Below are 26,460 nucleotides of genomic sequence, written 5' to 3'. Positions count from 1 at the left end.
TCTATTTAAAACATATTGATAATTTCATATGACATCATTAAATCTATGCATTAATGTCATTCAGTAATGCTCAATTTTATAACCCTCTCAAGGAAAATTACTTCATGTTTCTTTATCATTCATAAGGTTGCAGTCACATATTTGAAACAAAGCCAAAGGTCATATAAGGGGGACAGCATTAATAAGTAAATGAGGTCTTGGGGGTAAACAGCTATCAAGAATAGAAAGAGGGGGGAAAAATGGATCCACTGCTGAGTAAAATATCCATAGTGATTGGGAATTCTAAATCACACATTAACAATATAGTGTTTTCTTTTCAAAAGCAGAAATTACTCTAAGGGCCTACCTAGTTTGTTGCTATAAACAGAGAATTGCTGGAAATTACATTAGCATAAAGTTACCCTTCATAATGAAAAAGGTGCCTGCCCTAAGCAGGAAGCTCTTGGATGGAGGCTATACTGTAATTAGACCAGGAGAGGGCAGCATGGAGGAACATAGCCCTGAAGTGACCATTGCAGACAGAACATGCCAGCCGTCAAAACTGTAAAATATCATCAGTGGACTGCATGCGCAATACAGCTGCATCCCCAGTGTCCAATGTCCCTGAATCTATGGGAATCTATCACAAAGAAACCCAATTAAATATCATGATTTAGTGATGGAATTATCCATGATAGTGAGGAAAACTAATAGTATGATATCAAGATCCTATAAGATACCATAAAATATATAGATTATATTTAATTTTTACTTGCCAAATTTAAAGTATTATAATATAAAAGAGACACATAACTCCCCTTTGAAATATATATATATATATATATATATATATATATATATGTATATATCTACACACACACACACACAAACACTATTATTTGAAAACATCTTGCAATTAAACATTGAGACGTGAACTTTTAATTTGCAAATAGGTGAGTTAATAAGCACCAGTCTTTTGAACTTTATAGGAAGTTCAAAAGACTGGATTTATTTTACTTTCTGTTGTGTGTCTACCTTGAACCCTCACTCTTTATGGGCAAGAGTGAGGTTCAAGGTAGACACATAACACAAAATAAAATAAATCCATTATGAAATGGGCATGAGAGCGTAAAACAATATGATGTGCATTAGATACACTATATCAAATATGCCAACAATCTATTTCACAAAAAATAAACCTCTAGCATGGTCATTTTGTCTGTTCATAAAGAACAGCTAAACATATAGTCAAATTGTTCCCTTATTAACTTGTTCTACTATTGGCCACAATTCTAGTTCACAGCTCGTTTTTGGTATAAAGGTAAAATAGAAATCTAAAAAGTAATAATTTCCCTGACGCAGAAGGGAAAGATGAATCTCCCTTTAGTTTAGCAAATTTCTTTAGAAAACTTGAAATAATAAATGATATCTGAGTCTTTCAAATGTAGAGACATATTTTAAGCTAAATAAGCCTCTTGTCAATTTTCGTGCCATGAATGTTTTCCTTGGAAGCTGTGGAACCACCTCTTTGAGACGTGACCATCCAGGAGGCTATCGCCCTGTCTTCCTGTTTCTGCGGGAGTTTGAACCTAGGCACACAACTTGCCACAAAAACAGAAGTTTTATTTAGCCTTTTGGTAATGACAACTAATGTGCATGCAATGGACTGGAACTGCCTGGCTATATACAAAGGTGAGATTTATTTCTCTTTGCAATCTCCTTAGCAGATTGCCTGTGATGCATATCACAGTCTGGTTTAATGCTTATTCAATATCAACTCTACTGTTTCATTATTTTCTACACTTTGTGCAGAATGTTTACTGGGTTGGCAGGAGATTTCATTTTTAATTCTATCTCCCCAACGATTTGGTGGTGAGGAGGGGACACAAATGGCAGTTCCTAAATGACGTGGGCCAGCTAAAGGTCTTGGGGCCCATAACGGGCCTGTAAGAGGCCCTGGATTATAAAAGTCTCCCTTCTAGAGCTCTGCTCTTTTGGAATACCAGGTGGATAGACTACCCTTTCCAAAGTCAAGATTTTATTATTCAATAGTGTAGATAAATTGGGCTCTAAAATCCTATCAAAATCATGATTAGTAGTTTTGATAGAGGGGAAATATGGAAAGCCAGGAATGTTGCCAGCAATTCCTTCTCTTAAATAGGTAAACCTCTGTCACATCTGGAATATATATATGAGAATCCAGTCTTTCAGGATTTGTGAGGGCTTTAGGAGGGCCTCAGTCCAAGCAAATTAATTATGGGATGGATATCATTCTAAAAGGAAAGTTAAAAATGATTTGAATGGCCAGTAGGAAAGAATGAGAAGAATGGGAGAGGCAATGTGAGAATTAAAGGTACTTTCTCTTTCATAGAAACCTTTTCTTTCTTTCTTTGCTATTTCTACTCCCTCTGTTCCCCCAATATCTCCTTATCCTTTCTTGCTTCAAATAGATCCTGGGAAAAGGAAAGTGATGAGTTTTTAGATATACGGTTCCATTTGTCAATGGATTTCCCTTCAAAGAAGGATGAGGACACAAGTTCTTTAGTTGATAATAGATCACCTGCCTTCTTAGAGGATACAGGCTTGCGCTCCTCATATCTTAGCCCTGAGCTCACTTTATGTTTTAGTATAGAGTCTATTTCCAGGAGTCTCTTATCATCTATTCATCATGGGTCTAGGACAGCAGAAATTACAAAGGAATATGTTTAGGGAGTAGTTAAGAACTTGCATAAAAGACTCTGTCCCTATACAAGTCAACATGATGCAAAGAAGTTTCCCTAGTTCCTTGGAAAAAAGCAAATGTTTTACTAAGTGTTATGTTGATGAATACAGGGACATGATCATTTGAGCCACAGAGCCATACAAGTGCACATTTTTCTTGTTACAATGTGAGGAAAGCCTGCTTCTCTTATCTGCTCACCAGTGATGCGAATGCCATTGAAAAGCTACCCAGCATTGCTGCCAGCTGATGGTACTCACAGGAAAGCTTTCCTTGTTTCCCAGGAGTTGTAGATGTCCTTCACAGCATGTTTTCAATTCAGACCCCCACACTTGTACATGTGCACAAGCTATTGTCTGAAATTCTGCAACTGGCGACTTTGATGTTGCAAGCACATTGGGCACCAGAACGTGACCCACCACACCAAGGGGTAGCCAAACATTCACCACCCCCCACAACTGCAGAAGAGCTAAGGGCTTGGGAGACCCATCGGAGGAGACTGCTCACAGCCTTTCCTCTCAAGGTGAGCTGGGAGAAGCTCAGTGTTATATTCCAAAGAGATGAGTCTCCCGTTATTTCCACAAAATGTACCTGCATGGAACCATGGACACATCAAAATCATCATCTGGTCCTACCCACCTTTATCTTGGGTCTCTTGCTGACTATCCCAGTTTAAATTAAGGACAAAGTGGCAGAATGGCAAGGACAGACAGACACCATTGTAATTGACTTAGTTACAAATAACAGAAATGGAGCAAAGGGAAGGCCAAATACTATAGGGATTTCATTTGGGCAACTTTGCCAGGAGGCTGCAGTTTAACACTCCTCAGGGAGCCATGAGTCTATTCCCTGCAGTTGGCTGGGGGAAGGGACTGGACAAGGAAGAGAACAGATGCATGCTCAGTAAAGTGATGTCTGGAAGGTACTTGTGTGTCAGTCCCCCTGCAAGCCTGGGAAGGTTGGGGATACTTAATTCCCTAAGCAAGGGAGTTTGCTCTCTTGGTTGACTCCGAACTTACAGGGCTCTCATGCTCCTGCTCCCCTGCATTTTCCCACATGGCTCATGGCCATGTGGACCCCACACAACCTGGTGCTGACCTGGACCTGGCTGCAACTGGACACTGGCTTAGCTTTTAGCTCCACTGAGTTCCAGGTTACACCTTCCAGGACTGAGTTAAAGGAGATGAGACTATAGAAACCCAGGGATGCAATTCCACACAAATAAAATCACTCATCCTCTCATGTGAGCCTCAGAAAATTATTTTTCTCAACACATCATAATGACTCCATCCCCAACACTCAATGAGAAGGGGACACTCCAAATATCCTGATAACAAGATTATTACTCAAATCTTAGCTGCACTTACTCAGTTTTGAGACAATCTAGAAAAATGTGAAGAAGTTACAAACTGCTGTGTTTATGGTTCAGTTAAAACTGTTCACTAAAGGAAATAACCTCTATGCTGTCCAATCTAGAAAAGAAGCAATGGAAGAAGCTTTGCTATTGCAAGAAGCTGGGACACTGGGACAGGGGCTGGAAAGAAAGATCCAGATGATGCAGAAACTGCAGAAACAGGGAATCAGAAAAGTGCAGAAGGCTAGGGCACAATTAACAAGTGGATTACAGCTGACTGAATCTCAGAGGTGGGAACTGGTGAAATATACTTCCAACAACTTTCTCTCAAGTTAACATATCCTTGCTTTTTATGGTAGATACTGGCACTACTTATTCTGAAATTTCCCCAGAAACCCCTCACTTTCCATCTGGTTGGCTGCTGGTATTTTGAATAAGCTTTATAATTGTGGTATGTGCGTTTTTTGGTTTTTTTTTCTTCTTCTGTAGTTCCCACATGAATAGATCCTGTAACTGAGGAACACGTTTTCTTACTTTCTCTTGCTTCTCATGTAAGCCTATTGTGGAGATATCTCTCGTGTAATTAAGAATACCATATTGTATACTCCATATGGAGCATCTGTGGAAAGTCCTGGAAATAAAAGCATCTGATTTTCTTACTAAAAATAGGGGTACAGCAGAGAGCGGCAGACTCACAAGGCACTGGAAAAGTACCTTCAGCAGAAACAAATCAATGTATCATTTGGGCCCTAAGAATAATAATACTGATATGTAGAACCAACAGAAATAGCATATCAAAAGCATAAGCGCCCTGACCGGTTTGGCTCAGTGGATGGAGCATTGGCCTGCGGACTGGGGGGTCCCAGGTTCGATTCCGGTCAAGGGTATGTGCCTTGGTTGCCGGCACATCCCCAGTGGGAGGTGTGCAGGAGGCAGCTGATTGATGTTTCTCTCTCATCGATGTTTCTAACTGTCCCTCTCCCTTCCTCTCTGTAGAAAATCAATAGAATATATATTTTTTAAAAAAGCATAAGCTATGGCCATGTGTTGTCAAACACTACCCTTTGTCGAGAGCTCACTTAGAAGGAATAAACCAGTTATAAAACAAATTAGAAAAATAAGGAAGAATTATAAAAGGGAACTCACCCTGTGATACTAACACTGCCAAATGTTCAGTAAAAAAGGAAGGTAAATATGATAAAGAAGGCTGACCTTTGTCGAGATCTTGAAGAGGTAAATAAATTCACCGTTCCATTAATGCCTCTATAGTTCCTATCACTGGAACGTTATAACTTTGATACCATCATCCACAAAGTTTTTCTGAAATTTATCTATAATCTGCTTTTTGGGGGATCCTGTATCTCTAATAGACAAGTCTAACTATTTATTTGCTTTTACTTTTAAAGAAGTCCAATATTTATGGGCCAAGGATTCCTCAAGCGTTTCAGTGCTCTCCTACATGGCACTAGGCATTTACAGGAAAACTTTGAGGAAGCTATCCCACCAGAAGGATCTATAAGTATTTGCCGGTAGAGTCAGAAACTAAAGAGCAAAGCAAAACCAATGCCTTTTCTTTGTCATAATCCCCCGTAGAAAGAGCATGAGGCCTCACGAGATAAATTGCATTATTGCTAAACTGAGGTAAAATATTTAGGGCATTTATTGCTGTTGAGGCACCAAAAGAGTCGGCCCATTTGGCAGGTGAAATTCCCTATTGCAAAAAAAAAAGAGAGAGAGAAAATTTTGGCAACACTCAGGAATATTGTAGGCAATGGATTCCAGCATTTGCAGTGAGGAAGATACTTCTGAAGGAGCGACTGCATGATACTTTCTCAGATCTTCTGGTTAAGTCTATGGATTCTGAAGATGCTTGTAACCTAAAATGGACTATGGTCTCAGTTTTGAAGAATCTAAGTTTTGTAAAGCCTTCCTATTTGTTTTGTCATGAAAATGAAGACTCTACTCTGCAGAATACTTTTAAAAAGACTGAAACCCTTGCCTTTAGTCACTTGACTTATTTGCATGTCCTATGTGTTGTCACAGCTATCTTACAAAGGGCCTAAGATCTGGACTATGTGAGTGTGCCATCAGACTAGCTGTGAACAAGAATTATTACTCAATCCCAACATTGCTTGGGAGACGCAAACATCCTGTTAATCTTTTACAAGATCCGGATCAAATAGACGATCGTTACTGTACAACAGTAATAGAATAAGGCACTAGACCCTTATCTGATTTGTCTGATATCCTCATTCATATGCCGATTTAATGATGTTTGCTGAGGATCATGTGTTCAGAATGAAAGTGGCCAACTTAAAGCTTTGTGTGCTATAGTGATATCTCATGAAACTTTGGAAGATATAATTCCTAGAGAACTAAGCTGGCACAACAGCCTAGTCATTGACAATAATAAGAGAATTGCAACACGTATATAAAAGTTATCCGATGTCTGTCATGAAACAAGAAATCTGGAAAACTTTGAGAGGAAATAACATAGCCTACAGAGAGCTGATAACTGGTTTGTGAGAAGATGCCCTTCTGTCTACACAGGCCAGCAATCTATTGCAGAGCTCACACCGGGCAGAATGAAAACTGCGAAAGGCAATGCTTTTGCTGAGAGAGCTGTAAAATAAATTTTACTAAATTATGGGAATAATCTAACAAAGCAATTCCTATACCACAGTCCTCATTTCTTGGTTAATTATGTTGTGTCATCATCATAATCATCTAAGTAAAAGAGATTTGAAAGATAGATAGACTCTAACTAGATACGTATATCTAATATATATGAAGTTATTCAAAACTTATTAAAGAGATGGCCAATTTGTGAGCAGAATTCTTTACAGGATATTCCCTAGGTATATGTAGGCAGTCTTCCCCAAACAACTTCACAGGAAACTTGATGGCATTTGGATTTCGTAGAATTATTGCCTATGGATAATAAAAGATTTTGTCTAGTTATGTTGTATATGATGTCTGCAGGGTCTGAAGTCTCTCCCTCTTCAGGTGCCAATGTTCAGATGGTAGTAAGGTAATGTCTCTCTTAATTCACATATTGTCTACTTTGGGGAGACTAGAGCATAATGAATCAGAGAGAGAAAGATGTCTTGTTTCCACTGTCATTCAGTAATTATGCAAATGTTTGCAGATTCCCATAAGTTGAATCAAACTCATTTGCTAAGATTCAGCAATACACTAGATTAAAACGGCCTATAACTTTACTGCTAACTTTGTTAAAAATTAGAGCAACTCCTGCAAGCAAGCATGATATTTTCCCTGTAAACTTATATTTGGCAGGCTAACCATATGCCTATCAAAATGAAAGAGAATTCCAGGGGGACACATGCTTGCCAGGGGAAGCCAGCACCTCAGATGGGCTGAACAGTGGCTCTCACAAAAGACTTGAAACTTAAATTTCCTAGAGCAACTTAATGCCACTGATATCTCTCTTCTCTCTTCTCTTCTCTCTCTCTCTCTCTCTCTCTCTCTCTCTCTCTCTCTCTCTCTCTCTCTCTCTCTCTCTCTCTTCCTCCCTCCCAACCTCCCTACCTTCCTCTCTCTCTCAAAAAAAAAAAGAAAGAAAAAAACTTGTCCTTGAGGTGTTTTTTGTTTTTTGTTTTAACACAACAAAACAATCCTACCTTTTGTTTCAGCAGAGTTGAGTTCAATTTCTCTTTCCTATTGAAACAATGTTGACTCTGTTCAATACTTGGGACCCTACTGCAATAGTCTTGATTCCTATTGCAACTGTCTTGAGTGAAGTCTCCCTGGCTGTTTTACTGGCCTGCCATAATTTTTCCGTTACACCAGTATTGACATAATCTGTTCTTATAAATCTAGCAATCTAAATATTGACAGAGTAAACGTGAGACCATCTGGAAAACACTGTTATAAATTCAAGAATAAAACCAATTTTGTATCAGGAGTCATATACATAAATGGCTACAGGCCCAGGCAGGCAAATGCAAAGCTTCTTAGAAGTTCAAGTGCAAAACTAAGGAAGAATTAGTGACTATGGAGAACCTGTACCCTCTCTAAAGAGGGCAAGAAGAGGGTTCCAGCCATTATTTGCTAGGTGACAATCCAAGCCTAGTGTTGCCAGTTTGACAAAAGAAACCATAAATTTAGATTTTTCTTGCATGCAATATCCAGTTCTTTGAAACCTTGTATTTCCCAAACAACAATAAACAAACACATCTACTGAGATCATATTAGCTCTGTGGCTGCAAATTTCTAATACAGTATTATAGCATAATGAAATCTAAGCCATCAGGTATAAAATCACAAGGAAATCTAGGAAAAACTGCAGATTATTTCTAGAAGATAGTAGTCCAATGTAGTAAATTGCCTACCAGGCTCACCATTCTGATAAAAATGCTGAGACTTTTTATGGGGGATGAAGTTACAAACCATTTGAGCACAACAGCCAAACATGTAAAATGCTGACCCTTTTATACATTCTATGTAAAGAATCACAAAATGGAATTATAATAGCTCAGAGACAGACAACAAAGTTGTGGTTGATGAATGATATACATGTTGTGGGGAGAGGAAGAGGTTAAAGTTGAAGTCAAGCATGCATGAGGACAGCTAAGAAGAGTAGGTTTTTGCTTTTGTTTTGTTTTAGTTTTTTTCCCCTAGAATTATAAGAACAAAGGAATAATACTGGGGCCTATAATGTACACATAAGGTAAATCCGAGGCTTTATTACAGGATTATGGAATAATAATACCAGAAGAACTTGTAAAATTAATAGTCAAAGAAAATGAGGAAAAAAGAAGAGAGAAAAAAGAATGAAATGAAATTAGCTTACCTTCAATCAATTTACACAGAAAGAAATACATACGTGATAAGCACATTGTATCTGGGAGTAGTTTATGCTGAAAATAATTTATAAATATTTATGCTGGTGGTTCTCAAACTTTTGATGTGCGTAAGGATCACTTGGTAAGTCTATTAAACATGTATATTTTGTGGTGCAAATCCCAGAACACTGATTTAATAGGTCAGGAATAGGGGTCCAGAAATCTACTTTTAAAAAGTGTTTCAGGTAATTATGATGCAAAATATCCCAATTTTAGAAATATGGATTTGATAAAGCCTGAATTGCAAATCAAGAGTTATGAAAGGAATTCTGAGAGCATACCCTAAGCTTTTGAAGTTCATAGCAAGTAAACAACATACTTTCCCTGTAACATTTCTTCATGGGTTCAGCAGAGGTAAATAATTGGAAACAGCCCAAAGACCCAGCAATAAGTAAGTTTCTAATACTTCCCTTTTTTCAACATAATTTCATTTTTTTAGCTCCCATTAAGAACCAAATTGGGTCTATTTTAACTATCTCAGTTCTGTGATAAGAGGTTCATTGCTGGTTCACTACTTCAAGTTTCATTGCTAAAGATTTCAAATTTATAACCACTGATAAACTCTCAGCTCCAACACTGGACAGCTAGGGATGAGTTTGCCACCAGGAAGTGAGCAACACTGACCAGTCCTTGGTACCAGTTTAAGTCCTGGGATCCATTTTATACTTTTTTCCAGTCTGTTTTTAAATTATGTGAGGGCAAATGTGTTTCCCATATAAAACCAATCAACGACTTCACAATTTCACTTTAGATGTCTATTTCCAATGGGCTCCTGTCCGATAATACATTCTAAGAAGTTGTGTTTGGATTAAGTACATTAAGTCCCACTGAAGGGGATGTAATGTACTTACATGCAGGCTGATGATAACAAATAAGGTACGATGCTTTTGTCGGTGGTAGTGAAACATAAAGAAAAATAAGGGAAATTTTTCAAAAATACCTGACAGGCAAAGTCAAGAGGAAAACACTGAGGACTTACACTTGGAGCACTGTTCGGGGGTCTCCAACTTCACCCCCATCACCAATTGTCAAAGTATCATAGCCGATCTCAAGGTCAAATTCTTCGAAGTTTATCTGGATAACCTAGCAATGAACAGAAACAAACATCTCAAATATGTAGCATTATGCAATAAAAACAAAAATAAAGCAATAGGAGCAAAATATTTAAAATGCACCTCAGACATTTCATACTATGGCAGCAGGTCATGTCAGACTATTGCTAAAGTTCAATCCTTATGATTCTCCAACAATATTCATTTGGCACACTGTTCTTTCTGTAATAATTTTCAATGAAATAGCATGGCTTCTGTTTATAGAATATTCGTACATGAAGTATTTGAAGAATGATGAATGCAAATCTACTTAGAGAAGGTTTTATAAAAAGGACATGTAGGTGGAGAGTGGTTTTCCATACATTTGCAGATATTTTTATAAAGCTAACTCAATGAAACACAGAGCATGCTTAAATAGTATAGCTTAAAATATGTTACGGCTAAATTTGAATGTAGATCATCAGATTTAAAAGTATCGGGGGTAGAGTCCAAGATAGCAGCATATGAAGATCCTGAACTCACCTCCTCACACAAGCACACCAAATTCACAACTGTATACGGATCCTTTCCCTCTGAAAATAACCTGGACTCTAGATGAACTTCTGTTCTCCACAACAAAAGATAAAAGGACCACATCGGACCGAAGGAGAGGCAGAGACACTCTCCCAAAGAACCCACCCTGACATGGCAACATACAATAGGGAGGGATCACACCACACAGGCATCTCTCCCCGAGGAGCCAGGGTTTGCTGTCCAACATCTGGCACCCCAACCCCTGGGAGCCGCACCAGAGAGGCAACCCCCAAAACATTTGGCTTAGAAAACAAAGCACAGTACTTTGGAAGACACATTAATCCATGATAAATAATCATTATTTTTTACTAAAGCATACTCATACATCCATATCGTTTATGCTCCTATGCAAATGCCCATATTTAACTAAATTGTAATTCTTAAGTTAGGAACCTAATATAATGACATATATGTAATAACTTAATCAATAAAGAAATTTTTTAAAAAATTAAAAAAGAATAATGTAATTAAGAATCAATACTGTAAGAAATTACATAAACACTATCCTATATTCAATAAGTCCTTGAGCAAAAATTAATTTATAGTAAAATATAACTCATCACCACATAAAGAAAATGAATGCTTTAGGTTACCAATATTACTAGAAAATAAATTAAAAAGGCATAACTTTAATAATTATTATAACTATTTATAACTGTGGTATCATAAAAAGGAATTCTAAAAACAGATGTCGTAACCTGGCTTTTCAAAGCTATATAACAACAAATTGTGATTATGACTCTTTAAAAAAGTATTTTATATTTGCATTGACTAAAGAAATTGTTCAGTCAAGTTTAATACAGAAGACACAAAAAAAACCTTGAATTATACATTTTACATGACTGCAATTTAAAAATGTTTCCCAGTTTACCCTGAGCTAAATATAAATACTCTCATTTAATAACTGCCTGTCAATAGAGATTTAGGTTGTTTCTACTTTTTGCTATTATAAGCAACATGGTTATGATTAATATTAAACATTTTCTGCTTCAAAAATACAAGTATATCTCTAAGTTATTTACTTAGGAGTGCAATGTCCAAATAATAAAGGAAAAATTCAATTTTATAACACTGTGCCATAATTTTCCAAAATTATTTTACTAATTTAAATGCTCACAACATGTATACATTATATTTCATTATTTCTACCAATTTAGAGTATGTAAAAATGATATTTATTTGGCATTTTCTTCATTAATTATTATGTTGCATGTATTTTCATGTATACATCATTTACGCTACCTTTTCTGTGACATGACTATTTATATTTTGGCTAATTTTCACTTGGACAGCTTGTTTGCTTGTTATTGAATGCAAGAATCCTTTATGTCAGTGATTCCCCACAGTTTTCCATTATAGCACACACAAGGAAAGAATAGACACAATGAGGTGGAGCTGATGAGGCTGCTTACAATGGAAGTTTTTTGCCCCAGATATTGAGAGCTAAGATCAATATTTTAGTTCTACCTGTAACTCATTCATAATGCATCATTCATAATACATCATTGAGCCTGGCTCACCTGTTGAGAAGATCAGCTTAACTGGTGTATATTCAGGATACTAATACATTACATGTTATGTGTTTTGTGATATGTTCTTTAAGTGTATAATCTGATTTTTCACTTTCTGTGTTAAATATTTTAGTCTAGAAGAAATAATGTTAATGAAGTTAGACTTATTAACCTATAAGTAGCACTTTTGCATTGGCTTATGAGCCAAGGTGGTAAAGATATTTCCTGCAAGACTTTAATCTTTGGGAAATGACTTTCATAGAAAGGATAAAGTAGGTATGTGTAGTGAGCAGGATTATGACTCTCCAAGATCCCCGGCCCCCCCCCCACCCCAAACCATGTAGATGGCCTGCGTAATTACTTCCCCTTTGAATGTAGGCAAAACCTATTACTATGATGGAGAATGAATCCCATAATTGGTTACATTATATGGATAACATAAGGGATGTTATAGATTTACAGATGTAATTAAGGTTTTTATTCAGTTGACTTCAAGTTAATCAAAGGGGATTATCCTGGGTGGGCTTGACCCAGTTCAGGGAAGTTCTTTAAAGAAGGTCTAGTAGTTGAGAGACAAAATAAATCAGAAGAGATTATTTCCTATTTTCCTTTGAAGAACACATTGTTGCTGGGAAGAGGTCCAGGTAGCAGGCCTAGTGGGTGGCCTTTATAAACTGAGAACCTCAATCGTAAACCCCAGTAACTAAATTCTTCCAACAATCAGTGAGCTTGGTATCACAGTCTCAAATGAGATTGCAGTCCTGGGCAACACCCTGATTTTATTCTGGTGAGACCTTAATAAGAGGATTTAGCTAACATGTGCCTAAAGTCCTTTCCCATAGAAACTGTAAGATAACAAATTTATTTAGTTTCATGCTGCTAATTTTGGGTACTTTGTTATGCAACAACAGAAAGCAAGCACAGCATCGCTTTCAATTTTTCTTTAACTGCAATATGAACAAGAAATTGTCTCTGTAGTTTAATTGAATAAACAGTCCTCCGTTCCCCAGTGATCTGCATGTCAAACTCGGACATACATAAAGATTCTATAAATAGGGTGTTGGTTTTGGGGCTCTAGATTCTATTCTCTTGATCAGTTTATCTATCCCTGAACCAACATAAATTGGCTTAACCCTTTTTTTATACATATGCTGAAATCTTTTCTTGCTGTTGTTTCAATGATATATAGCTTTATATTTTCAACTGTTGGTATGTAGAAATGAAATTTATTTTTGCTAAATGACTTCATATTTAGGCAATTTGATAAGCCTTCCCTATTATTTAAAAATCTTTGTAAAGGCCGAAACCGGTTTGGCTCGGTGGATAGAGCCTCGGCCTGCGGACTGAAAGGTCCCAGGTTCGATTCCGGTCAAGGGCATGTACCTGGGTTGCGGGCACATCCCCAGTGGGAGATGTGCAGGAGGCAGCTGATCGATGTTTCTCTCCCATCGATGTTTCTAACTATCTATCTCTCTGCCTTCCTCTCTGTAAAAAATCAATAAAATATATATAAAAAAAATCTTTGTAAAGTATCTTTATTTCTCTACATAACAAGCATGTCTTCTGTAAATAACATTTTAAATCTTGCTTTTAAGCTTCTTAAAAAATTTCTTTTATCTTAATGCCTTGGATCTCTTATATAATTTTTACTAGAATAGGTGATAGTTAACTTCATTAAACTGTATTTTATTTTAAAAGGTGTATATGTAATGGTTCACCATTAAGAATATTTTTAAGGTAGATAATACTTTATAAACATGAGGAAGTTTGCTTCGCTGGTTTTCCTTGCTGATTTACACTTAAAATTTACTGGTATCATAAAATAAGTTGACAAATATACATGTTCTTTTATCTTATGGAAGACTTTCCAATACTTTGAAAATAGCCAGACAAAAAGACAAGTATTATATGATTCCCCATATATAAAATATCTAAATAGGTAAATTTGTAGAGATAGAAAATACAAGTGGATATAGAAGTTAAATTTATAGAGATAGAAGTTGCCAGGGTAATTGGTGGTTATTGCTTAATGGTAATAGGTTTTTAGTTTGATGTAGTGAAAAACTATTGACAACAGACATGGGTGATAGTTGCACAACATAGTAAATGTACTTAATGCCAATGAATTGTACACTAAAAATGGTTGAAATTGTAAGTTTTCTTTTAAATATTTACCAAAAGAAAAGTAGTAAATAAAAATAGAGGACACACATTTATATATTAGAAATAGAAACAAGACAGAAATGCAGGCCCAGCACAGACTAAAAGAAAGTGAATGACTATATGACAGTGAATTTGAAAACTTTGTCAGCATTGACTGTTTCTAGGAAAAAAAAACAACAATAACTTGACTCAATAAACAACTAAAAAACTAACTAAATAAATAAATAAAATAAGAGGCCTAAAATATGAAATAAACAACCAGTAAAATGTCAACTACTGCTCCCCAAAAAGAGGCTCAGATGTTTTTACAGGGTAGTTTTACTTAGCTTCCAAAAATAGGAGTGGAATTTCTGGGTCATGTATTAATCCTATGTTTAACTGTTTGAGACACTGCCAAACCATTTTCCAGAAGTGCTGCAGTTTTAAATCCCACTAGGAATGCGTGAGGCTTCAAATGTCTCCACATCAACACCACTTACTTTCTGTTTGTGTTTGTGTTTTACTACAGCCATCCTAGCAGGTGTGAAGTGGTATCTCTCCTGCTGCTTTTAAGATCCTGATTGTCTTTCCCTTTCAATAAGCTGACAAGATTGTGTCTAGGTATATATATCTCTTTAGAATATCTTGCTTGAATTTAAGCTTTGAGAATCCTAAAGGCCTAAATTGGGTATAATTTCATTCACTGTCTGCTAACTAGATCCAAGGTTTACTAGCATGCTAGTGTAAATTTAACACCCTTTGTGGGTTTTTAGATAAATGTTAAAGCTTCAAGTTTAGCTTCTTTACTTATTGATCTAAGGAGAGGAGGCCCTAATCTTAGAATTCCATAGACTAATTGCTGTCTGCTCCAAGGAAAACCGAGCTTTATATACTGATTTATTCTTTCATTTCAGCTCACTGTTCTTTTCATTGTATATGTATATATTCTTGTTAACTAGCAATGCTCCGAAGAAGAATATGGTGTGTGTTTTTTCAGTGGGTAGACCTCTCAGAATACTTCATCTGTCATCCTATTAAAAGAAGAAATGCCATGATCCACTTTACTCCAAACATTTCAAAAGAGATCCATGAGTGCATTTCATTTAAAATTAAGGAACATCTCCTTTAAAATGGCTTAAAAAGCCTAATAGACTAGTAGATACAAAATATGTGTCTAATAAACGACTCATTGATTGAATTGCTAATTTTATGCAAATCTTTTGATAGTCATTCTTGTGTAATCATGTCCTAAAGAATTTGGACATCCATTTAATGGTAGACTTTACTTTGCCTGAATTGTAACTGAGACTCATGCATGTATATATGCCACAGTGAGAACTCTATCCATTTTAAAGTGATGGGTTAATTACTAAATAATCCATATATTTTCTGGTAAGCACTTAACCACTGAGCTGTCACTAAAATTTGAGACAGTTGTCATTATTGAACAGTTTCAATGACACCCAATCACTGAGAAGCTAGAATAGTCTGATTTGTAGAAAACATTCATTATAATTTAATTCACTGAGGCTTAATTTAAACATTGCTTCTAAAATAGTAGTTTAAAAGTAAAATCTACATATTAAAAAAGAAACAAAAACTATCTTTCCCTCAAATGGTCACATTAATATAAATAAAGCATGCTAATAAAACTCAAAAATAGTACATTAGATACTCCCAATAGAGAAAATATTATTTAATAGAATGTATAAAGGTAATTTGGAAAATTTTAAAAAAGAAAAAAACAACACACTATACTTTTGTCTGTGCAAGAATAGAAAATGTAACATCAGGAGTGTGATGTGAAATTTTCTACAGATTCTACTGTAATATGGAGTTGACCAAATAGCCATTTCCCATCCCTTTATCTTGGCATAATGTGGAAATAAAGTAGAAAGATTTTTAAAAATCAATAAATCATCATCAATATAATATGAATGCTTTCTTTACATGTTTAGTTGGCATTAGGGCTGAAATATTTAGTAGAAAAACAGGCAGAATATCCTGTTTATTAGTAAAGAAAGAAATGTCATATATTTTGCTTTATTTGCCTTATTATTAATCACTTGTGAGTAGAAAAAGAGAGTTACATTTAGCTCAGAGTACTGCCAAAAAACTTGTAATAATAAAATGTAGAAATTACTTATAACTGTCTTGATTTTTAAAAGCAATTACTTCCATTTGTAGGGGGGTAATTCCAAATGGCTTATACAGTGCTGCTTATTGAGGGTTATTTAAAACTTTGAAGCTACTAAGGCAGTCAGTTAAGAATAATCTCATGCATTTTAACATTGGCTCTACAGAAGTTTGAAATCTGAAAATAGCATTAAACATTACATGCGTAATAGTTTCATTTCCGATAAGTTTCAATACATAGATTTTTTAGGGTATTTTGATAAAACTGGTGTAAAACTTATGTCTCATAATTTTCAATCTCTGCATTATTCACAGAGCCATGATTTCTACATCATTATATTTTATGAAGTCATGTGAAATTCATGCTTAATTTTAAGCTGCATATCTGTTACCCAGGAAAATTTAAACTTGACAAATATTTATAATGTGTAAGACACTAGGCTCGTTATTCTACATGCATTGCTTTGTTTTAACCCTAAAACTATATGTAGTGCATATTTGTACATTCGATTGGCCACTTAGCACCTAAATATCCTCCTTGAATTTGAGGAATTAGGAGCCTATTTCCCAATGAGCAGAGTATAGGCATTTGACCTAAGGATCAGGAACTATGGATTCTGGCAGAGAGTGGCAAAAGCAACAGAAACATCTAATTTTAGATGTAATCCTGTTTACAATACTAAAGTCTTAGAGCAGCATTGTCCAATAGGAAAAAAAATACCTTCTCGAAAGTCAGAACCAGAAGCCATGTCACACTGTAACAGAGCAAGGTCCCAGAGCAGTGATGGCGAACCTTTTGAGCTCGGCGTGTCATCATTTTGAAAAACCCTCATTTAACTCTGGTGCCGTGTCACATACAGAATTTTTTTTTGATCTATGCAACCATAGTAAAACAAAGACTTATATTTTTGATATTTATTTTACATATTTAAATGCCATTTAACAAAGAAAAATCAACCAAAAAATGAGTCACCTCTGACACGCGTGTCATAGGTTCGCCATCACTGTCCTAGAGAGATGGAGTTCTGCTACTTGCCAGGCTCATCAAGGAACTCATTCCACTTCCAGAGAAGGCAGTCTCTCCACCGATCTTGTCCAGCAGGGTATTGCTGTATGAATTTCAATACTCTCTTCTTCTGAATGGGAGTGTTTAAGACAGTTATCACCTTTGTTTTCTATCATTATATACGGATGTGATGATACCCTGTCTTTTGACCATAGGTCTCTGGATAATGGGAAACTACACTGGAAATAATGGAGATGCCAGTACAACACTTGGACATTCTAAACTCATTGCATGAAGTGACAGGCTGACATTTTGGGTTTTCTCCACTGATATAGGTGAAGAATACGTTTTGTATAGGCTTTTGGGTGGTTTTTTTTGTTTGTTTGTTTTTTTACAAAGTGAATGCAGAGGAAGATGTATCTATGTGGAAATCTGGTAATCAAAAGGGAGCACTGTGGCAGAAATAATCAACTGCCTTCCCACAGCCTTCTCCTTTGTTCACCCCGACCTTTCTCTTCTTAAGAGAACACTGGTTTTGTTCAACTATGTATCTTACTCTACACATCCACATGATTTATGGATTGCTGACCCCATTCTGAGTTCTATGGAATGGTCCTAATCAGCCAGTGCCGATCTTAACAGTCTCATTTCAATTTGCCATGGGTAAGATTATATATTAGTATGTGACCTAATTCTGATCAGGGAAAAGTGAGAAGAAATCTACTGGAAGGCTTTGGGGAAAGGATTCTTAGTGCTCAAATTAAATGCTAAGTGAAAAAAAGTATGACAGAAAAGAACAAGAATTGTAAGATTTACTCATATATGGGATATAAAACAAAAAATAACAAATAAAAAAGCAAAACAAATAAGAGGAAAACTCAGATGCAAACAACAGAATCATGGTTACCAGGAGGGGAAGAGCCAGGGGAGGATAAAGAAGGTGAACTATGTCAAATACATGGTGATGAGAGAGACATAGCTTTGGGTGGTAAGCTTACCATAAGAATACACAGATGTCGTATGATAAAGGTGTATGCTTGAAATTTATATAATGATATTAACCAGTGTTACCACAATAATTTAATTAAATAATGAAGTAAGAAGAAAACCAAAGAATCAGTCTGCTTTGGAAGTGACTGAATGTATTGACTGGCACTATTACAGCCATTGTGTAACGTGGTTTGAGGACAAAGCCAGGGCATGAAGATGCCCAGAGCCAATATTAGGTGTTTTTACTGTGTACCTGAGGACTGCATACCTCTGAACAGCATGTTGTGCCAAAAAATGCATTTCCTTATTACTTAAACCATTTGATTTATGGTTTCCTATACTTAAAACTGAAAACTTTCTAGTGGATAAATAGGTCTAATCTATTCTCTTTTTAAAGAAATACCTTGTCCATATAATTTGCCCAGATTTATTTGGCAAACAATGATGGTGCTAAAATCTATTTCAGGTTTGTCTGATGCCACAATCTGTGTGCTTAAACATCACACTATTCTGTGTTTGTATAGCAAAGTCTGCAATTTAGGAAATCCTCTCTGTCTGCCAAATACTGCATAACAATTTCTAACTATGCTCTTTGATGTTGGGCATATGCCCTATGTGTTAAATACCTAGTAGTGTTGGCAAGGGAAGGTAATTTCTGATATCTAATGTCAAATCCTTGGGGGAAATACAGGAAGGATGGGTTGGAATAAGCTATTTTATCTCCGATGGTAAAGTCTATTTGTTTTTGTTGTTTGTCTTATTCAAAACAAATCTGAAAGCAAATGAGATTTCTCAATATTTCCTTAGCACCTGACACTGGTATTAGGCATTTGTACCAATATATTTAGTAGAGAATTAAAATAAACCCTTCATGATGTTCAACTAAACAAATTAATGATAGCTTAACTTCAATACCATGCAATACTTTTTAGTGAGACAGAATGATAGAACCAAGTGCACAAGCAAAGCCTAGGGTATTAAGGCCCATCGCTGCCATATAATGTTATATTATTTGGAGAGAGTCTCTGATATCTATAAAACGTTCATACTTTTTTCATATTGAAGCAAGTATTTCATTAAAGAGTTTATAAAACAACATATATGTACTTGATATATAGTAGATCCTCAATAAGTGGCAGTTATTATTAGCTATGATAACTAATTCAGCATAAAATAGATGCTCATATCTGTTCACAGTAAATCTTGAGTATAAAGTTCTCTTTCTTTCTTTTTTTCTTTCTTTCTTTCTTTCTTTCTTTCTTTCTTTCTTTCTTTCTTTCTTTCTTTCTTTCTTTCTTTCTTTCTTTCTTTCTTTCTTTCTTTCTTTCTTTCTTGTCTTTCTTTTTCTTTTTTTGGCAATGCTTCTATGATTCAAAGAGAAGAGACTTCCCCCAAACTCTATGCAGCTAGAAAATTCTCTTTTCTGGAAGTAGTGTTCTCCATTATGTTCATTTTAGAACATTAATAATTCACTCCAACATTAACAAGTATTTTTGTTGCCAGATGAGGAAATCGAGAATGCAAAATATATGCTTAAATACAAAAATATACACAGTTTAATTAAGTTTCAGCTATGCAATGCCAGGTCACACAATCAATTTAACATCCAATTAAAGCAATTCCTTTTTCACATACTTTCCAGAGACCTTGACAATCACAACACAATGGGGAGACACGAGGTAAACAAAACTCATGCAGCGCTCTGTATTAAATGCTTCTGGACATGGACATACAGAGTTACAAGGAAGCAGAGATGAGAGCCCCTAATCCAACTGGAGAGTAAAGAAGATTTCCCCCAGGATAAAACTCCCAGGCAGTGCAATGGAAGGTGAAGATGGGAACTGGGAAAGAACACTGTAGGGGAATGGACAAAACATGGCACAGTGGGAAGTAATATTCTTTTTGTTTCTGCAATAGAAACTGTGAGAGAAGAGGTGATGAGAAGGAAGACTAAAGATGGAGGCAGGAAACAAATGGTGTTAAGAACTTTGTAAATGAAGAGCTGCAAGCAGTGAGTTTTGGGCAAAGGGTTGACTGTGTTGCATTTGCTTTTCGCTTGCTTACTTTGGCAGCAGGAACCATCTGAATTTGAAGGGGAGCAGGGCAGGGTTAGGGTCAAGAACTTAAACTGGCTTTGCAAGTGGGAGTGAAGAAGAGTGGACTCCCTCATGATTCTTTACCCCAAATAAAAATAATTGTAATCATTTTTATCTTTTTTCTTTCTTCATACATATAAAAACACTATTCAAAAGCCCACTACAAAAACTATGGCTCTCAGGACTATTTCATCAAATTTTATTGAGTGTAAAGTCTAATTCAGACAGGGCAGAAGATGCAGTACATTTGTTTTAAAAGTCACATTTCAGAACAACCCTAGAATGTGCCTGTTTCTGTAATACATACTGTATGTGGTATGTATTTCATATGCCTATGGAAAATTCGTGTTTAATAATGGTTTAATTAGTAAGCATCTAAATTTGCATATTTTCGTAAAAAGAAATTTACAAAGCTAAATTTACGCAAAATAGGTAAATACTGTAAGATATAAAAAGCTTTAATATAACACATGCAAATCAACATTTTCTCATTTGAAAGTAATTCTGTCTCTTTAAAATAAAGAACAGGTCTCAGGTTCTAGAAGAATTATACATTGTAACAGAATACATGGATACTTTATTACAGAAGACATATTCCAGGACTGAACTAGACCATATAAAATGAGAAGTGCCAGCCTAGGCTGTTCTCTAGGTTCGTCCACGTTGCTGCCAGCATCAGGTTAATAGTTTCAGTTCTTACAAGGGCTCATATATTAGAGGCAGGGGAGGACGGGAGCCTGGAGACTCAGAAAGATATTGATAGGATGATGAAAGCTTTCGGCTTTGTTTTATTTTTCTTATGCCTTTTGTGTCACTACACGGCCTTCCCCTTCAGGGGACTGCTGGAATGTAACAGTGACAGATTAAATATGGCATTACAAATGTTTCACTGAAGGGAAGAAGCTACAAAAGTAAAAATAAAAATTGCATCAAATCTATAACATAACTGTACAAAACTGTAGGTTCTTTTCTGTCATTTAGTCATGCTTAGCTACTGGCGGACGTAATTTAAATTTCATTATACATATAATTTATCAACTTGAATTTAAAATTTTTGAATAAAATGCTTTTGGATAATGCCAATGGTTTTAGGAGGATATTCATTACAAATTTGTATATGTTAGGTTGTACATATCCAAATATTTTGGAAACAAATAAAAATGAAGTTATTAAAATGAGTTTGATAAGAAAGGTCTTTGGCTGGTTTTTTTTTTTTTCCTCTTTAGTAATGGGTCAACCTAATCCATACCTATTTGTTTCTCCATTATACATCTATATCTATTTTTATACAAAGAATCTTTAACTTGAAACTTTCTTAAAAAATGAGATTCATTCAAAATGATTAAGCACAACACTATGGTAGTGAGAATCACCTACAATATACTTTCATATGCAATGAATCATGAAGCGGATTCTAATTCCCATCCTCATCAACCTGGCTAGCACCCTTCACCCTGCCTTGGAGTCCCTGAGACCCCGCCCCACCCACCTTTCAGATCCAGCCAACCGCTTCCAGGGGCTTTTCCATCCAAATGGCCTTTCTCCTCTGCACAGGCTATGAACTTCCCTAAAACCTCTCAAAGGCTCACAACCCCCAAATCAAGCAGTGGCTGGCCTCCTCGTGCCCTGTACCGCTTGCTAAGGGGCCCCCTTAACATTTCTAGCTGCACCTGTTGATGATGGGCAGCTGGAGCAGAAAACAACGCCCCAGAATGGTGAATGCAGCTCTCAGCAACTCCAAGGCTGTCATTAAGATAACCTTCTAATCTATAATAAAGTATCTCAGTTCCTTTTACAGGCTCTTAGCAGAAGACCATTCTGACTTCTTAGAAGCATCTGTTCATGGCTCTGATGACTAATTTCAGCAGGGATTCGCCACGAGGATATTTCGAGTTCTGAAATGTGTGAGAGCCTGTGTGATCTGCACAGTAGAAAGTGAAGCTCAAATGCTGTTGGAGGCATTAGGTCTCAGAACACTCTGGGAGAATGCTGCTGCTGGTGCTAGTAGCAGCAGCAGTAGTAACATTTATTATTATTATTATTATTATTATTATTATTATTATTATTATTATTATTATTTCACTACCCTTTTTTGAACACATACCATATTCTAGATTCTGTTCAAGTGTATAGTGTGGATTATTTCATATAATCCTTCCTAAACCCCCATGAGGAAGGTGTTATTATCTTTATTTATTATTGAGAAAACAAAAGCCGAGGTAGGTTAAATGGATGGTGATCTGTGATTCATTATATCATTAAGCAATATGTATGTTTGCATACGAATAGAAATTTTTATATTTTATATTAGAATATGATAAAATGGTAGCACTGATGGTAGAAAATACAGAAAAGAAGTAGAATAAATATTTTATTTTTATCCTAAATGGTATAACAGGTAGGTAGGTGGTGACTCACCTTCTGGAGAAAGTAAAATGTTGATTAAAGAAAACACGATGAAAGTCTCATGTTATTAAAAAAAAACAACATGATGTTGCTTCAGTTTTCAAGATGTAAAATGAAACGACATCTAACTTTATTAAAACTACAATCTAGAATATTGGTCATGTAATTATGGAATTAACCAATATACATGTGATGAGCTTTTAAAATATTATTTTAAGAATAAGTGAAATATAATGCTTCTAAAATAAATAAATATATGCTATGCAAAGAAGAGAGATTTTGTTCTTTTTTTTTATTACTTCTCTGTGCCATCAGTTGGAAAACTGATAATCATAAGCAGGAAAATAAATTTTAAAAAAATTGTATTTATAGAAGTAAAAAAGATATAATATGAAAACTGTACAATTCTAGGAGCTGTTTTAAAAATTATAAAATAATCATACATAAGTCATGAATAAATTCAGCTTACATATTTTTACAGCGAGTAGAGTGCCTTGCACACAGTAAGTTATAAATATTTGAGAATTGCCAAAACCGGTTTGGCTCAGTGGATAGAGCGTCGGCCTGCGGACTGAAAGGTCCCAGGTTCGATTCCGGTCAAGGGCATGTACCTGGGTTGCGGGCACATCCCCAGTAGGACATGTGCAGAAGGCAGCTGATCGATGTTTCTAACTTTCTATCTCTCTCCCTTCCTCTCTGTAAAAAAATCAATAAAATATATTTTAAAAAAAATATTTGAGAATTGTTTCACTAAAGTAAGAATATAAATGTTTTATAATTCATTATTTTATTACATTTAGGTGATTTCTATAATATGAAACTGCATACAATATTTGCTTATACAGAAATGTAAAAATTTATACAATCAACACCATATATTTGTTAAATATTTATTGTGTGCCAGACACTTTTCTACACTCTAACTCATAACAACTCTCCCTCTCTCATTATTATGAAAGAATGCTTCCTATTCCATAACTATTACTCAAGATGATTAACAGGCCCTTTTAATTAACAGATGTGATGAGCTATGGTTTAGCTTGAAGATGTTTTGGTATCTCTTTTACACAAGCAATTCTTCTTTACCTAACCTATATTTTACCACCTGCTCCCTTTTTGCCTGTGTTTTTCACCATTAAAGGCATCATTATGGGTAGATGAGGACATCTGGACATAAACGCTTTCCATGAATACTTCCTCTCACCTAAGTAGAAATATCATCTTTCATTGCTAGGGATAGAGGGAAGGCATGGAATGAAAAGGGCATGGAATTCTGGAATAATTAAATGATATTTAAATCTGTCTACTGATAAAAGGATCCCTCTTGGGTGAAAAAAAAGAGAGACAGAATGGGACACAGTCAAGATTCTAAGCTTGGCCTTTGTCATTTTTTTTTTATATCTTAGAGAGTAATTAGAGTTCTCTGTCTCCTTTGCTGGACAGAGCTTCCCATTTAAGACACCATTCCTTAAAAGTCACCTTGGAAAAGTCACCAATTTCCTTGCCCCTTCTCTTTCCCACCTGTGGTAAGCAGAATAATGGCCTCTCCAAGATGAAGATGCCTTAATCTAGGGAACCTGTGAATATGTACCTTACGTGCTAAAAGGGACTTGCAGATGTGATTAAGGTTAAGAACACTGAGATGAACAATTTATCCCGGATATTCGAGGTGGGCCTGATCTAATCACACAGTCCTTAAAAGTGGAAGAGAATGACAGAAGACTGTGGCAAAGAAATGTGACACCAGAAGACCTACGCCTGCCTTTACTGGATTTGAAGGTGTCTGGGAATGGCCCTCAGCTAAGAGCCAGCAAAGAAACTGAGGACCTTGGGCCTACAACCACAAAGAACTGAATCCTGCCAACAGCATTGATAAACAGAAAACATTCTTTCCTAGACCTCCAAAAAACAGCCTCCTGAGACCTTAATTTTTTGTGGTGAGACCTGTATTGAACTCGTGACCCAGAGAACCATCCTATCTAATAATAGACAAACATAGTACTTGACCATACCTTCGCTAGGCCTCCCATTGGCTAATCAGTGCAATATGCAAATTAACCGCCAATTTGCATACTGCAGGCAGGGCGGGACAGCGCCATCCCACCTGCCCTGCCACCATCTGGGCCTACTATTTGCGACCCAGGGCGGTGGGTGTCCATGTGCGACCCAACCCGGGGTGGCGTCCCAACCCGCAAATCGGCCCTGCCTTGTGCGCGACCCAGGGAGGCGGGGCAGGCACCAAGGGATTGGGCCTGCCATCTGCCACCCGGGGAGCAGGCCTAAGCCAGAAGGTGGTTATCTCCCGAGGGGTCCCAGACTATGAGGGGGCACAAGTGGGGCTGAGGGGCACCCCCCATCCCACCTCCCCCGCCAGTGCACAAATTTTTGTGCACCGGGCCTCTAGTCTATATATCTATAAAAGCCTAAGCAACTGTAATGACTGGAATGACCAGAAAAACCAGAACAACTGGTTGCTATGATGCACACTGACCACCAGGGGGAAGACGCTCAATGCAGGAGTTGCCCCCTGGAGGTCAGTGCGCTCCCACAGCCAACCTCCCCTGGCCGGCCAACCTCCTGTGGTTCCTTCCCTTCACCCCCGGCAGGCCCTGACCGCCTGATTAGGGCTGGCCACTGGGCTGGGACAAAGAACTGGCGGTGGGTGGTGTGGACGCAGTCCCTTACCCAGGGGGTTGAGGGCCGGCTCCTCCTTGGGGATGACAGCCAATCTCCCATGCACTCTCCCTCTCCCGGCTTTCAGGTGCCCATCAGCCCGCTCGCTGCTGTGGCAGTGCAGCACCAAGGGAAGGAGGAGGGGGGAGGCGGGAAGCCCGGGGGTGGTGGAGCCCTGACAATGGTGGCAGCAGCATCCTGCGTCCATTCCTGCCACGCCCGGCCAGGCGATTATTGCCTCCTTTCTGGCCTGGCCCTAATCGGCCTGGCCCTGATGGACCCTGATCGCTGGCCAGACCTAGGGACCCTACCCATGCATAAATTTCATGCACAAATTTTATCACCTCTAGTAAGGTGATAAATATGTGTTGTTTTAAGCAACATTTATGATAATTTGTTACAGCAGCAATAGAACCATCACCATCATAAGGCCATCTAACCATCATAACTTTTACATTCTTTAGTGTGGCCACTTGCCTTTCAAATTTAGACAAGTCATTTAAGTTAACTAAACTGGTTTCTGCATGTATAATATGAACACAATAATAGCAAATACTTAATATATTTAATGAGAGGATTAAGTGAGATTATATATAAAAAGAGCTTAGAATAATTCCTGTTATGTGCACTCAATTCTTGTCCATTTTAATGTCTCAATATCCTATATAATAAAAGGCCAGCAACCATAATGATCGGAACGGCTGCTCAATCAGTTGCTACAAGGTGCATTGACCACCTCTCAGTCCCCCCCTCACCCCCTTGGGCCTGCAGGCTCCGATCGCAGCATGGCGAACACCGAACCACGGGGAACCCGGTGGGTGGTGGCAGGGCGGGACTGGGGACTGGTGAGCCAGGAGGAAGGTGACCCTCATCGCAGGCTAGGGCTAGAGACCCTACCCAAGCACGATTTTATGTGCTGGGCCTCTAGTTATTAATAATATCTGTCTTCTTACCAGGC

The 26,460-nt window shown here is 37.0% G+C and overlaps 1 protein-coding gene across 2 annotated transcripts in view; it reads right to left on the bottom strand.

Annotated features, from left to right (window-relative positions):
* The window catches only part of CSMD3 (CUB and Sushi multiple domains 3), an 886,927-nt gene that overhangs the window by 431,374 nt on the left and 429,093 nt on the right, over window positions 1-26,460 (bottom strand). For both annotated transcript variants that reach the window (XM_059671887.1, XM_059671888.1), the window contains one exon: window positions 9,897-10,000. In XM_059671887.1, coding sequence (XP_059527870.1) covers window positions 9,897-10,000 — 104 coding nt within the window. The remainder of the gene's footprint in view (window positions 1-9,896; window positions 10,001-26,460) is intronic.

The sequence above is a fragment of the Myotis daubentonii genome, chromosome 17 (genome assembly GCF_963259705.1).
Source record: "Myotis daubentonii chromosome 17, mMyoDau2.1, whole genome shotgun sequence".
NCBI classification, from domain to species: domain Eukaryota; kingdom Metazoa; phylum Chordata; class Mammalia; order Chiroptera; family Vespertilionidae; genus Myotis; species Myotis daubentonii.
This window is presented reverse-complemented; position numbering and strand designations above follow the sequence as displayed.